The 16,375-nt window shown below is 35.0% G+C and overlaps 1 protein-coding gene across 1 annotated transcript in view; it reads left to right on the top strand.

The window, feature by feature from the left end:
- The window catches only part of LOC103070005 (phosphatidylinositol 3,4,5-trisphosphate 3-phosphatase TPTE2), a 58,985-nt gene that overhangs the window by 12,496 nt on the left and 30,114 nt on the right, over positions 1-16,375 (top strand). The window contains exons 5-11 of the mRNA XM_007471693.1: positions 253-372; positions 1,856-1,955; positions 2,098-2,161; positions 2,935-2,999; positions 9,180-9,240; positions 10,245-10,326; positions 10,426-10,514. Of these exons, the coding sequence (XP_007471755.1) occupies positions 253-372; positions 1,856-1,955; positions 2,098-2,161; positions 2,935-2,999; positions 9,180-9,240; positions 10,245-10,326; positions 10,426-10,514 (581 nt within the window). The remainder of the gene's footprint in view (positions 1-252; positions 373-1,855; positions 1,956-2,097; positions 2,162-2,934; positions 3,000-9,179; positions 9,241-10,244; positions 10,327-10,425; positions 10,515-16,375) is intronic.

Below are 16,375 nucleotides of genomic sequence, written 5' to 3'. Positions count from 1 at the left end.
TAGGGCCCCCCCCCCCCCAGTACAGGGCCTCCCGTACGGTGTCTAGCAAGCTTACCACTATCCCTCCAGGCCACCAGGAAACCATGGTAGGAATTGTTTGGGATCCACCCTCTCTAGGGACTTGTGCAGCATCAAGGTAAGGCAGAAACCAAGCAAGTTACCTTTGGGATGCGTCTTACTCCCTCCTTAGGGCTAGCAGCTCTCTGTGGTCACATGGGCAACGTTTTTTTTTTTTTTTTTTTTTTTTTACAGGATACGACGGTATTTTTCTGATATATTTAACTCCTTAGATGCTGCCATTATTGTGGTGACTCTACTGGTCAATATTGCTTATATTTTCTATGACTTTAAGGTTCTTAAAGATTTCCCCAAGTAAGAAACATATGCTTCCCTTCTCTTAAAGTTTTTCTTTCTTAAAAAATATTTTCTGTGGCTTTCATTTTGTGTAATCTTTTTAACTCTGAATGTGCTAATTCTGTGCTAAAAAAGCTGCTTAAAAATGAAACGTTGAGATAAATTTCCACATATCTGGAAACTAAAGGATGGTGGTGTTTAGGGACAAGTGAAGGGTGTCCACACTGAGTACCTTTAGTTGAATGAAGAAGATGACGCCCCCAAAGAAGAAACTGGGGACTTGCCTCTTGTCCTAACTTGAACTTCTCTACATTTTTGAAATTCCCACTAAATTCCCACTTGCGCTTCAACCACAAATTTCTTACACGTGAAATTCCTGGGTTTTTCCTATAACCAAGAGAGTACTGGTTTGAGTTGATGAAAAATTTGAGTGACTCCAATGATGATTCTCTAAAAAGGAACAAATGGAAGGGAAAAATGAGGTGACATGGGTAGAAACACAGAGGTACAATTTTTGCAGTATAGTTAACATGATGAAAGCTGAGGCAAAGTTAGAACTGTTAGGGATCAAACAAAAATGTGTATGAGAGACCGATGGCTTTTTTCTTTCTCCTCCTCTTTCTACTGTGGCAGTGAGAAGAAAAGGAGCAAAAGTGTTCTAGGATGTAGCTGTTGGGTGGCTCACTAGGCTTATTCCTTAGTCAGATAGCTTGCCACTTGCCGCACTCCAGCTTCTCGGGACTTTCCCTCAGGTCCCAACAAAACTTGATGTGACAAGCTTTTGGAGTTTTTGAAAATAACCAAAACCAGTGTGGTCTTCAGACAGGCAACCTCAGCATCACCGAAGAGCTTGTCAGAAATACAAGAAGAAAAACACCTCAGGGCCCGCTCTAGACCTACTGAATCCGTATGCACACTCAGGCTAGAGAAGCGCTAGCCCAAACCATCAGTTCTTTACCGTCGTGTTTCTTCCTGATGGTAGGAGACACACTTGGGAAGTAACTCATCTGCTACCTGCCTGATGTGTGTTCACAGCTCTAGTGAACCCCTGTTACTCATGGGAGTAACAGAGGGGAATAAGAATTCTGTTTTGTTGGGAAAAAGATTGAAATATGCTGTCTTAAAGCACAGAAGTTAAACCCACAAATTCTGAGAGTCTACCATATGACTTTTTCTTTAAATCAGAGTTTCTCAACATCAGCCCTACTGATATTTTGGACAGATACATTTTTAGTAAGGGAGCTGTCCTGTGCATCGGTACTGAAAAGCATCCCTGGCCTCCAACCACTAGATGCAAGTAGCAGCCCCTCACAGGCAGTTGTGACAACCAAAAATGTCTCTGGACATTGCCAAATATGCCCAGGGTGGGTGGGGTGGGTGGGAGGCTTGGGCCAGGGGGTCGTGTGCAAAACTGCCCCTGGTTAAGAGCCACTGCTATAAACTTAGTCCATACTGACAAAATCCTCTGTTTCTAAAGCAAAAATGAATCTTTTATTGTTAGATTGACAATTATTTTACGACCTCTACGACTTATCATTCTGTTAAGAGTTTTTCATCTGGCTCATCAAAAAAGACATCTTGAAATGCTGACCAGGAGGATGGTAAGTGTGCAAAACATGTTTATGATTCAGAAAAAATGTTTGTGCTTCAGGAAATACTGGCAAGGGTTGTAGATATCTATATATTGTTCTTTTTTTATGTTGATTTATGTTTTACAAATGAATGATTGTTTTAAACTCTCAGGTTTCAGAAAACAAACGGCGATACAAGAAGGATGGATTTGACTTAGACCTCACTTACGTTACTGGTTTGTGAAGTTTATCTCTTGATTTGCCTATATTAACATCACACTTTTCTTGTATGTGAGTAAGTAATTATATGCTAATTTTGTTCTTTCCCTGTCTGAGGCATGTTCTTTCAAAGCATTTTTTTATCCACGAAGACATATGCCACTATGATAGTGGGACATATTTGGAGTTTAACCCTGAAAATGGAAAAATCTTAATTTTCATCTCAATTCAGGGCTACTTGCTTATAGTATAGGAAGTTGAATGGATTTTCATCTGACTCCATTTGTTTGGTTTAGAATTTATTGAATTCTAGTAGTTATCCTCGGTCCCAAGAATTTCAAAGAGGCCTGTTCTCTTCCTAGAACGCTAGAGATGGTCATTGCTTTGTAGGTCTGGGTTTCTGAGTTAGGGGAACACTGGAAAGCATCCTAGGAGTTCCCAACATTGCTGGAGCCCAGATCTCTCATTTTTCTTTGGTGTTTAAATAAGAAATCAGTTCCCACCACAGGCAGCCCTCCAGACTAAAGTCAACTCAAATCTGTTGCATAAGGTTGGAACCAGTTGAGACTTGGGAACACTGAATGTAATGGTCAAAAGAGTGGATACTTTAACATCCAGTATTGGATATTAAATAAAGTTGATTATCCTGAGGGTTAGTTAGCTTTTTTCCTGTCATTCTCAATCCTGAAAGTTCTTTTCTATGAAAACAGTCTGATTATATGTAAGTCGAGTTCTCATATATTGTTTCACATCGATAACATTTGTTAATAGTGACTGTTTTGACTTCCAGAGCGTATTATTGCCATGTCATTCCCATCTTCTGGAAAGCAGTCTTTCTATAGGAATCCCATTAAGGTAAGAGTTTTTATCTAACAAATGCTCACATTTCTCAGTAAACATAGACTGTGGAATTGTGAGATAATGTGGGCCCAGAGATGACAGTGTTCTCCTAAAAATTTACTCTTTCAGGTAAAAAATTATCATGGATTGCTATCAATTAGCTTTTGCTCTGTGATGAATCACCCGCAAACTTAAATGACTCATAAGAGCAAACATTTACTTTGCTCGTGATAATGTGGTTTGTGAATTTGAGTTGGGCTTAACTGACCAGGGACACGCTTAACTGATTTCAGCAGAGCTAACTCATGCATCTATGGGCAGCAACTGGGCATCTGAAGGTTGGCTAGTCTAAAATGGCATTGCTGGATGGTTCCAAGTGATGTCTCATTCTGTAACAGGCTAGCTCAGGCTTGTTCACATAAGGAAGTGGCAAGGACCTCACTAGCATCAAGCAAAAGAATGCAGAGGCCCTGGCTCTCAACTAGTATAATGTGGCTTCTACCTTATTCTATTGGACAAGCAAACTACAAACCCAGTTCAGATTCAAGCAGACAACAGATGCCGTCTCTGGAAGGCAGGAATTGTGGTGAATTGTGGCTGTTTTTCATGATCTGTCATAGGGAAGAAGATTGAGAATTCTTTAACTAAAATGTGTTTTCTTAGATTGAGATCCTAAATTACAGTGGATACATACTGCTTTAGGTTCCGTAGATTAAATAAAGTTCAAGCATCAAGTGATGCTTACTATGAAATGCCAGTTAAAAGTCATTGTTTAAGAAGTTTGCATATGTGTGTGGGTGTGTATACATTAGTGCAATTTACAGTATTTGTTCTATCTCAATAAAACTGTAATTATGTATGTATATGTGTGTATGTCTATATATAAGTATGTGTATATATAATTATACTTTGAGGCATGTAAATTGTGCTAATCTCATGTATATCTTGATAAAATTATATATAGGTATATATACAGCCAACACCCCTATCAAAATATAGAACATTTCTTGTTCTTTTTCAGTCAATACCCCAACACACTGGGGGTAATTACTATTCTCACTTGTGTCACAACAGATTGGTTCTACTTTTTCTTGAATTTCACATAAATGGAATCATAGACTACATCTTCTGTGACCAGCTTTTTATGCTTAAAATGAATTCTGTGGGATTTATCCAATATTGTTGGGTGTACAGTAGTTCTTTCTGAATAGTATAAAATAATATTTATTGCTTCTAGAATACTGATTGAAAGCTCAAGCATTCAGTTTACTTACAGAAATTATACAATTATACATTGCTTCACAAAGGCAGCAAACACATTACACTCTAAAAAGTCTATTTTACAGAAAATTAAAAATTCTAAATATCAAAAGGTACATCCAAAGAAACAAGTATAAATTTGGCAGCCAGTAATTTTGACAGGAAGTTGTACGGCTTGCATGACTTTAATCTGTGAATATGACCTTCAGTCATTTAGCTCAAGTTCATCATTAATTTATTTTTCCAGTGTAATTGTGTTTCATACCATTGACATTTGCATACTCTAGAATATGTTAGAAAGAAATGTGTAGTATTCACAAATGTTCAGAAAAGCAAGCAAAAGTTCTGTGAATCTGCCCAGTTCTTGAGATGGTCTCACATCAGCTTCATAAGCATATTCAATCCTACAAAATAGTAAGCTGATGTTTGAACACAATTTCCAAGATAAAGCACATTTTCTCACAAATAGTGAAGTCTTTTTCTCAAGCACCACAAAAGTATACAAAAGAATTTTAGTTTGAACAGATCTCTCAGAACGTGTTTAACCTGATATTTCAACAGACTTAAAGTTTCCATGGTTTCACAAGGACCAGATTTTTAATTACTTAGAGGAGAAAGAAATGGCCTTGAAAGATGTGGACTCGATCATTACCAATAGAAAAAGTATCCAATGCATATCTTATAGAGACAGAAAAATAGAACATTTCCCCTCTCAGAATAATGTGTATATAATTATATGTAATATATATTATATATACTATACTATATAGCATATATAAGATAATGTATAGTTGTACATGTAATTATATAATATATAATATATTTCCCTCTTAAAATAGTGTATATTTAAATAAAATGTATATTATAGTATATATTAAATATAAATATATAATGTATAATATAAAATTAGTATATAGTAAATGTAATATATATCATGTTATATATAATTATGTTATATATTACTGCATATAAATTTTATATAGTATAACTATTATTCTATTTATAAATATATATATATATTTTATCTCTTACAGAAACAGAAAAATATAACATTTCCCCCTTGGAATAATACATGTATACTTATATATAATATATATTATACAGAATAATATATAATTACATGTATAAATTATATATGTATATGTCTTATATAACATGTAAATATATTATTCCATTTATAAATATATAATATAAACTCATCTCTTATAGAAACAGAAAAATATAACATTTCCCCCTTTATAATAATATATTTATATATAGTATATTATGTTATATATAATTATATAATATATAAATTATATAACTATATATTACATATCATATAATTATACAATAATATATAAGTATGCTTATATTATGAATATATTAACATCATAAATATATAATACTATAAGTATATAGATATGTAACTTATATAAATTTATGATTTGTATATTATATAATTATATAATTTATATTTTGTATGAATATGTAAATTAAAATTTATATATCATTTATGCAATATATAATTCTGTTATATATATTATTTGTATATAATGTTATATGTTATATTACTTTATTTTATATTTTATGATATGTATTATATTACATATGTTATATCATATAACATATATAACATATTATAAAATATGTTACACATAAATATATATTATTCTAAGGGAGCAAATTTTTAATTTTTGTTTCTGTAAAAGATGAACATATATGTAATTTATATTTATAAATATAAATAACTACCATGAAACCCTTTAATTCATATGGTAAATGTTGAAACTATGACCAAAATATGAAAACTACCAAAGCTGTTAGAAAAAGACTAGAAGCCTTTTCACATATGTATAATCTAAGCATGATACTCTCCAAAAAAAAAAAAAAAAAGAATTGTAATTATTACCTTCCAGTTTGAAAACTTTAATTCTAAATTAAAAAAAAAAATCTATACACAAGCCACTGATTTAACCAGATCCTCCCCCGCCCCCCCAACAAAGTGTTTAGTAAGGATATTCACAGTTCCTACAAGAACAACTCTTTCGGGGTTTATCCCAATAAGTACTTTATTTTACAACCTTCTACTCGTGCAAAACCAAAGGTCCATTTGATTACACAGCAATTTCATACAGTGTGAAACTAGAACTGAGTGTGAAATACTGCATGTAAGTATTTCTAAATTGTCTTGTTCTGTCGGTTCATCAGTGACTTCTGTGGCTTTATAGTCATTTTCTGTGGAAGAATCTGAGAGAATCTCTCCAGTTCTACTGGAATTGGAGCCTCCTAATTCTTCTGTTTCATGGCAGTCGGAATCCTACTTGCAGGGCCTCTGTTTTCACTGTCTTCTGAATGTAAATCTGTCTCATCCTGAGACAGATGAGATTCTTCTATTTGATTGTTTTCCACAGAATTCTCTTCATTTACAGTTAAGGCATCATCAGATTCTTTCTCTTGAATTTTTTTTTTCTGGAATCGTTTCTGTTGTTAAAGACACTCGTCCTCTTCATCCTCTTCTCTTCGTCTTTATTCTGAGATGAAGCTGGTTCTTCTGTTTCTTCTGTCATAACTGAAGAAGTGTGACTACAAGTTGTTTGGTCACATCTCTGACTTCACCTTCTTTGTCAAACTTGAGTTTCTTAACCTCATGTCCCTCAGGTCCCATACCATATTCATTTGGATGTTTATTTTCTATACGGCTGACTGAGGAACTCCTGATCCAGACGTCAGAGTCATTGTGAATTTTGTCCTAGTCATGCTGTAAGTTTGTAAAGACTCTTTGCTCACTGTGCTCTGAGGCAAACCATTCCTTCCTTCCACCCTCCCTCCTGCCCTCCCTCCCTCCTTCCCTTCCTTCCTTCCTGTTCTCTCCCTTCCTCCCTCCCCACCCCATTCTCTCTCTCTCTCTCTGTTTTTGTATAAGTTGCAGGAGTACAGCATTAAAATTCAACATCTGTATACACTACAAAGTGATTACCAGCACAAGTTTAGCTGCCATCTGTCACCATACAGTCGACCCTCTACCTATTTCAGCCACACCCCAAACCCCTTCCCCTCTGGTAACCAGTAGTCTGTTCTCTGTATCTGTGTTTGGTTTTGTTCACTTTTGTTTGTTCATTTGTTTTATTTTTTTAGATTTCACATATGAGTGAAATTGTACGGTGTTTGTCTTTCTCTGCCTGACAGAAATTAGCATAATACTTTGAAGGTCCATCCATGTTGTTGCAAATGGCAGGACTTCATTCTTTTATGGTTGAGTTGTATTCATTGTGTGTGTGTGTGTGTGTGTGTGTGTGCATGTGCATCTTTATCACATCTTTATTCATTCATCAGTGGACATTTGGGTTGTTTCCATATCTTGGCTGTTGTTAAATAATGCTGCAGTGAATATAGGGGTGCATATATCTTTTGGAATTATAGTGGTTTTTTTGTGTTCTTTGGCTAAATACCCAGAAGTGGAAGAGCTGGGATCATCATTCTAGTCTTAATTTGGGGGGTAATCTCCGTGCTGCTTTCCATAGTGGCTGCTCTAATTTACAGTCCCACCAACAGTGTTTGAGGGTTCCCTTTTCTCCACATCCTCTCCAACATTTGTTATTTCTTACCTTTTTGATAATAGCCATTCTAATAAGCGTGAAGTGATATCTTATTGTGGTTTTGATGTGCATTTTTCCCTAATGATTAGTGATGCTGAACATCTTTTCTTGTGCCCATTGGCCATCTGTATATCTTCTTTGGAAAGTTGTCTATTCAGGTCCTCTACCCATTTTTTTATTTTATTTTTTTGCGGTACGCGGGCCTCTCACTGTTGTGGCCTCTCCCTTTGCAGAGTGCAGGCTCTGGACGCGCAGGCTCAGCGGCCATGGCTCACAGCCCCAGCCGCTCCGCGGCATGTGGCATCTTCCCGGACCGGGGCACGAACTCGTGTCCCCTGCATCGGCAGGCGGACTCTCAACCTCTGCGCCACCAGGGAAGCCCTACCCATTTTTTAATTGGGTTGTTTTTTTGTTTTTAAGTTGTATAGTTCATATATTTTGGGTATTAACCCCTTATTGGATATATAAATTGCAAATATTTTCGCCCATTCACTAGGTTGCCTTTTCGTTTTGATCATGGTTTTTACCACCGTGCAGAAGCTTTTTAGTTTGATGTAGTCCCATTTGTTTACATTGGCTTTTGTTTCCCTTGCCTTTGGAATCAGATCCACAAAAACATCGCTGAGAGCAATGTCAATGAAATTACCGGCTATGTTTTCTTCTAGGAGTTTTACGTTTTCACATCTTACATTCAAGTCTTTAATCCTTTTTGAGTTAATTTTTGTGTATGGAGTGACATAGTGGTATAGGTTCATTCTTTTGCATGTGGCTGTCCAGTTTTCCCAACACCATATATTAAAGAGACTATCCTTTCTGTATATTCTTTGCTCCTTTATCATAAATTAATTCTCCATATATGTGTGGGTTTTTTTCTGGGCCCTCAGTTCTGTTCCATTGATCTATGTGTTTGTTTTTGTGCCAGTACCCTACTGTTCTGATGACTTCAGTTTTGTATCAATAGTATAGTTTAAAATCAGGGAGCATGATAACTCCAGCTTTGTTCTTCTTTCTGAGGATTGGCTATTCAGGATCTTTTGTGGTTCCATACAAATTTTAGAACAAATTACAATTTTCTTAAAGCTTGTTAACTTCCTTCTCTGGTAGCTTTAAACAATGTGTATTTACAGTAGAGGCTAATCAGAGTAGTCATCACAACTTCTGTGGGCTATTTGAAAACCATCAGTGGGTTAGATATGACTTGGAATGTATGTACCTTTTTATCCCCTGAAGCTCCCATAAAAGGTGCTAAGTGATGGACCAGTGAATAAAAGGGTGATAATCATTTTAGGCTAGTCCTAGGAAAAGGCTTATGTTGGTGCCATGTGGAATATGTAAGGTATCTGTCCATGTTTTTTAGGAAGTTGTACGGTTCCTGGATACCAAGCATCAAAACCACTACCAAGTGTACAACCTCTGCAGTATGTACATGACTTGATATTTTGCTATTATAGATAGAAAACAGGTCACTCACTGCATGTAAGAAGGTGATTCAGTTTTTACATTTCATGTAATCATAGGTATTTGGTGGTGGTGGCAAGTGAGTTTTAAAAAGTCTCCATCTTGTGCTGGCTCTATTTGGTAGGAAAAGAAAGTGCAACAGCACACAGTGCCCTACCCTGTGAGGTAGGCAGGAGACTGAGGGCAGAGCTATTTTAGGAGACTCAAGTCTAGTGGTAGTAGGTTTTGGAAAATATTTGTTTTTTCCTGCCAGCTTGTGTTTTGAAGACAATTCAACAAATTAATGCTCTAACCCACTAGGAATGAGGAGTGAGGAGACCAGGGCCCTGCATGGGAAGAAACCCCCAAACCCTATAGCAAACAAATTATAGCCCAGCTGACCCTCTTCCTGTATATTAAATGGACATTTTCAGGAGGCAAGTATTTTGGTTGGCCGCATTGGCTTCTGCTCTGTGTAACCTTCTGATAATGTAGTGAGTAGCCTGCTAGAAAAGTACAAGTAAGGCCTATTCAACCAAAATAATTTGGGCTTATGTTACTCAAGATGGACAAAACACTACTCTACTTTTATTTATTTTTATTATTATTATTTTTTTTTGCGGTACGCGGGCCTCTCACTGTTGTGGCCTCTCCCGTTGCGGGGCACAGGCTCCGGACACGCAGGCTCAGCGGCCATGGCTCACGGGCCCAGCCGCTCCGCGGCATGTGGCATCTTCCCGGACCGGGGCACGAACCCGTGTCCCCTGCATTGGCAGGCGGACTCTCAACCACTGCGCCACCAGGGAAGCCCCTACTTTTATTTTTGAGACCCTTACGTTTCTTTTAGAGCAGCAGGAGCCAGAGAGAAAGCTCCTTTTAAAGGTAGAGGAGGAATTTCAAATAGAAAAGTATAACTTATTTATACCTTGACCATTTACTGTGTTTATTAGGGTTAGAGATATGACCCGTGCATCATTTATTTCAGGTGAAAGAGCTTATGATGCTAAGTACTTCCATGATAGGGTCCATCGATACATGATTGACGATCACAATGTCCCCTCTTTGAGGTAAGTTTGATGCTGGCTGTCAGGAGAGGGTTAAATACAAAGGGCTTGATTTTTTGGGAAGTATTTTCATTCAGCTAAAAATCTTTCACTTGGAATCAGTGAGATGGTGGCGTTCTCCAAGGAAGTAAAAGAGTGGATCGCTCAAGATGAGGAAAACATCACAGTGATTCACTGTAAGGGGGGCAAAGGTAAAAAACGTTTTTCTTTTTCTTTCTCTTTCTCTTTTTCTAAAGAAATTTGAAAAATATATTAAAGTACACCAACAAGATATATTCTGCTATTAACCGGTATTAATCATTGTTAACATCTTTTACTATTAGCTTCAAGACTAAAGGGAGGAAGGGGGGAGGAAAGGAAGAAAAGAGTAAAGAAGAAAAGAAAGCAGGAGTAGAAGAACTGAGGAAGGTTAAGTGTGTTTTCCCTTGTTTATTGACTATTTGGGTTTCTTCACTTTTGATTTGCCAAAATATCTGTCAAAATACAAACACTGTTTAACTTTAGAAACCATCAGAGCACTTTTCGTTTTATTTAAGGTTGTTCTTAAACTTTGTGAGGACCTTTTAAAGTTAAGAGTGTCAACAGCAATGCCATTTCAAAGACCAAAAATTATACAGGAATTTTTATAGTGTAATGATACATAGAAGTTGATTTTGGTGGGGGGGGGAAATGGGGGTGGGGGGAAAGCCAGTTGTAAATTCAACCAGTTTAACTTGAGTCAGATTTTCTCTCTTTCAGATTTAGGCTTTTAATAATCATCTAGGCATATTTCACAGTTTTTGACAAATAAGGAATTATGGTTTCGTTGGGCTGTGAAACAGTTTTTTATATTAAATTCCAGGAAAACACACTTTAAAACTGCCTTATGTAATTGAGTAGAATAAAGTTTTAGTCTTATTTGAAAAGTAGTTTCAAGCTCATGAGTTAGTAGGCAAGTTCTATCTTTAGTTCCACAGGTCGAAATATTCTGTATGTATGGCAATTTACAATATTGCGCCTAAATGAAGAATACAGAGGTTGAACCACATGGAATTGCCTTCCTTTGGACCATCTTTTACTTTAAAAAAAAGGCCATTTAATATGGCTCAACCAAAATATTATAATCTAAGAGTTGGCTTTAGTTTTCTTTTAATCAGGTTAATTCCCTGCTTAAAGGAAAACCATTTCAAATTTAATTTTTTTTTCTGAGAGCAGACTTACATTATTCTGTGTTCATGTGTGTTTCATTGCTTTTCCTTTAGGATTGTTTGGAAGGCTAGTATTCAGTTGGTCTGTACCAGAGCAGCTCCTTTTTTCAAGTTTTCATTCATCTTGGTTTTGCTTCTTTTTGTTGGTTGATGCCTGCACATTACCAGTAATATCATGGTAGCCCAAATATTTTGTTATTGATTTATAGGACTTCTTTAAATAATCTGGGTGCTAATTTTTTGTTAGCAGTTTGTATTGCAAATATTTTCTTCCACTGTGTTGTCTTTTAAATTTGATTATGATTTATTTTGTCATATAGAAGTTTTTAAGTTTTAATGTGGTGAAGTTTATCAATCTTTGGTGTGTGTGTGGTTTGTGCATTTTGGTCACGTTTAAGAAACCCACCCATACACTGAGGTGGTGAAGATATTCTCCTTATAAAATAGTAAAGTTTCGCTTTTTACATTTAGGTCTTTAATCTAATTGGAATTTGGGGAGGGAGATTTTTTTTCCATATGGATAGACAATTGTCCTAAAACCATCTATTACATGCTCATGTAGTGCCCATCAACTTGTAGTCCCTTCTCAGTCATATACCAAGTTTCCATATGTATTTGGGACTGTCTGTGAATTTTCTATACCACACTATTATAATTTTTATAGCTTTATAATATATCTTGATAAAGACAGAAATCTCTTGACTCTTCTTACATTTAATTTTAGAATTTTATCAAGTTCTACAAGAAAATATATTTGGGATATTTATTGGAACTGCATTGAATCTATAGATTAATTCAGAAGCATTGAGAACTTTGCAATATTGAGCTGTACATGAGTAGTTTTCTATTTATTTGAATCATCTGATCTTTCAATAATATTTTAAACTTCTCTTCATGATGGTCTTGTATATCTTTGTTAAATTCATCCCAAGACACATTGCTACTGCAAAAGGAAGCTTTATTACATTTGGATTGGTTCCAATTGTTACTATTATAATGCTGCTATGAAATACATTTTTCTTGTTGCACGTGTGCCCACATTTCTGTTGAGTGTAGACCTTGGACTAAAATTGTTTTGTCTTAGATAATGAATCTCAAACTTTAATAGATGATGTCATCTGTTTTCCAAAACAGTTGACAATTTACACTCCACTGGCATTGCATGAAAGTTCCAAGTGTTCCACATCCTTACCAACACTTGGATTTCTCAGTCATTTTATTTTTAGCTGTTGGGTGGGTATGTAGTTGTATCTCATTATGGCTTTCATTTGCATTTCTATGGTTACTAATAAGATTGAGAAAGTTTTCATAGGTTTATTATGATATCCTTGCATATTCTTTTTTTGTGAGGTATCCGTTTAATTTCCTTGTCTATTTTTATCCTGGATTGTCTGTTTTTCTCCAAACTGACTTGTAGGAATTCATTATATATTCTCAATTTCAACTCTGTTGTTTGTTATATGTATTATACAGTATTACAAGATAGCTTTTCTGCTCTGTGATTTGCCATTTCTCTGAGTATCTTTTGGTTAACAGCACTTCTTTTCTAACATAGTCAGTATACATTGTTCTTTCTCAAGGTTAGTGTTCTGTGTCCTAATTAAGAAATCTTTCCCTGAGTTTAAAAATACATAGTCCTATATTATCTTATATAAGTTTTATTTCGTTTGGAATTGATTTATGTGTGTGCTGTGAGGAAGGGGTCAAGTTTTATCATTTTCCACATGGCTGTCTAATTGTTTCAGCACACTGATTTCATTTCCTTGCTGTTCTGCAGGACATGGGTCTGTTTCTGAACTTTCTAATCTGTTCATTGCTTTTTCATCTATCTGTGTGCTAGTAGCACAACTCTCTTACTTGTCTTAGCTTTTTAATAAGTCCTGATTTCATTTCAAGGGAGTCCACTCATCTTGTTCTTCACAGTTGTTTCGGTTTTTTAGGTCATCTACATTTCCGTATACATTTTGGAATCAGCTAGTCAGGTTACACACACACACACACACACACAGCCCTGATGGAACTTTGGAATTTCATTGAAGCTGTAGATAGAGGGGAATTGAAATCTTTACAATACTGAGTTTTCCAATCCATGAATGGAAATATCCACTCATGTAGTTAAGTCTTCTTCAATCTCTCTTTATAATGCCTTTTCATTTTCTGCATAGAAAGCTTGTATATGTGTGGTTAGATTTATTCCTAGATATTTGATATTTTGATATTTTAACTATTATAAATTATATCCCTTGGAAATTTTTATGTACTAAATGTTTTTTTGTTGATGCTCTAAATGCAGTTGATTTTATTAACCTTGCAATCGCAAAGTTAACTAAATTCTTTCATTAATTCGATTAACTTTTCTGTAAATGCTTTTGGATTTTATGGCATATGATTATATCGTATGAAATAATGAACTAAATTCTTCCTTTTCAATCCTTTTTTTCCCTAGCACTGGCTAGAACCTTTGGTACAGTGTTGAATTATATGTGATGATCGCAAGAATCCTTGTTCCCCTGCTCTCAAAGGAAAAGCTTTCAGCATCTCATCAATTACTTTAGGGTGTGTGTGTGTGTGTGTGTGTGTGTGTGTGTGTGTGTGTGTGTGTGTGTGTGTGTGTGTTATATATTCTGTATCAGATGAAGACATTCCTTTAATTTGCTAAGAGTTTTTATAATGAATGAATGTTGAATTTTATCAGAAGCTTTTTCTGTGTCTTTAAAATAATATGATTTCTTACCTTTATTCTATTAATCTCGTTGATTACATTGACTATAAAGTAGTAAACTAACCTTGAATTCCTGGAATAAACACAATTTTGTTGTGCTCTATTATTTTTTAATAAATTGCTGGATTCTGTTTGCTAATATTTTCTTAAGGATTTTTGTATCTATGTCATGAGTAAGAGTGGCTATAGTTTTCAAATTTTGGCTTCATAAACCAAAATTAAGTTGTACTTACTCTTTTTATTAAAGTCTCTGGATGAGTTTGTATAAGTTGACATTTTGTTTCCTTACATGTAAGGTAGAATTCAGTAGTAAAGCCACATTGGCCTCAGTGGGGGAATTGGCCTTAGTTTCTCTGTGGGGAAGTTTTTAAAGTATGGCTCAATTTCTTGATTAGATATGGGATTATTTATAACTTTATTTCTTCTGTGCATTTTGGGTATTTTCCCAAGCATTTGTTCATTTTATCTAAATTTTCAAATGTCTTGGCATCAAATTGTCTTAAAATATCCAATTCTAATATCTACAGTGGTGTTCCCTTTTTCATTCCTTACATTGCTATTTTTGGTGCCTTCTCTTTTTTTTCTTTTGATTAGTCTCACCAGGGATTTACTAATTTTATTAGTCCTTTCAAAGTACCAAGTGTTTTGGCCTTACTGATCTTCCCTGTTATTTGTTTTATTTCATCATTTACTTTAGTGTTTCCTTTCTTCCACTTTCTTTGGTTTAATTTGCTGTTTTTTTCCTGACTTCTTGAGATGGATGCTTAACTCATAGATTTTCAGCCTTTCTCTTTTCTAGTTAGCGTTTAAGGCTGTAAATTTCCCTCTAAGAATAGATTTAGCTTCATCATACAAGTTTTTATGTATATTCATTATTATTTAGTTCAGAATATTTTCTAATTTCCATTGTGCTTGTTTCTTAGACTCATGGGTTATATAGAAATATACTGTCTTATTTTCAAACATGAAGATTTTGTAATTATCTTCTAGTTATTCATTTCTAGTTGTATTGCATTGTGGTCAGAGAACATATGCATTTTTTTAGTTCTTTGAGATGTATTTAGACTTGCTTTATCGCCCAGAATTTGGTCAATTTTATCAAATGTTTTCTGTGCACTTGAAAATAAAGTGTATTATACATTGTCCTGAACAGTGTTCTATATGTGTCCATTAGGTTGTTTGTTAATTGTTTTATTCAAATCTTCTATATCCTTACTGATATTTTATTTTGGTTTGCTTGAATTCTTTGCAGCATAATTCCTTCCTCCCACCACCACCATTTGCTTGGAAGTCATATACTCTTTTTATATTCCTTAGTGTTTCTCTAAAGATTTCAACTGACATCCCTTATTTAGCTATCAGTTTTTGCTTCTTTCTTAGTGTTGACCTTGTATCTTCCTGAACTTTCATTAGTTTTAGGGGTTAGCCTATAGATTTACTTGGACTTTTCTAGTCTGCAAATAATGAGAGTTTGTTTCTTCTGTTTTGATCCCTATACATTTTGTTTTTCTTATCTTACAATACTGGCTAAGCCATGTAGTAAATAGAAGCAGTGAATAGTGGACAGTTTGTTTAGTTCCTGGCTTTAAGAGGAATGTTATCATCATTTCATCGTTAATATGATATACCTGGTAGATTTCCTTTCATCATAGTTAAAAACTTAAAACCTTTGTCCAATAGCAAAAGTTTAGTGAATGAATATATGTTTGTTTTAAGTTAAAATACTGAAGACAAGTGTAAATCATTTTAATGATTCCTTGCATACCTGACTTGACTGGATGAGAGGGCATCTACTTTGTCTGTGATTGTGCTTATCCATAGCCACTGGGACATGAATCTGCAAGTTTTTTTTTCGAATGGGAATATATAAGGGCTGTAAAGACTCAGAGATGTCCACCAGAATTGAAATGTTAACCATCCATGCTAGAGAGCTAGAGAGCTAGATTGTTAATGGTCAGTAGCCTCCTTTAGCAAGAAGCTTTTACTTATCAGAGCACAGGGTGGTACAAAGTCCTCTTTGGAAGTACTTGGCTTAGAATATTGTTTTTCAAACTATGGGTTGCAAAATAAATTTAGTGGTTCATTTTTTTAAAAGGATAGAATAGAAAATAGGGTGCATCTTAAGGTAAAAGGATAAGTTTGG

The sequence above is a fragment of the Lipotes vexillifer genome, unplaced genomic scaffold (assembly GCF_000442215.2).
Source record: "Lipotes vexillifer unplaced genomic scaffold, Lipotes_vexillifer_v1.1 scaffold470, whole genome shotgun sequence".
NCBI classification, from domain to species: domain Eukaryota; kingdom Metazoa; phylum Chordata; class Mammalia; order Artiodactyla; family Lipotidae; genus Lipotes; species Lipotes vexillifer.
Note: the sequence above shows the minus strand (reverse complement) of the source record. Positions and strands in the feature narration are given on the sequence as shown.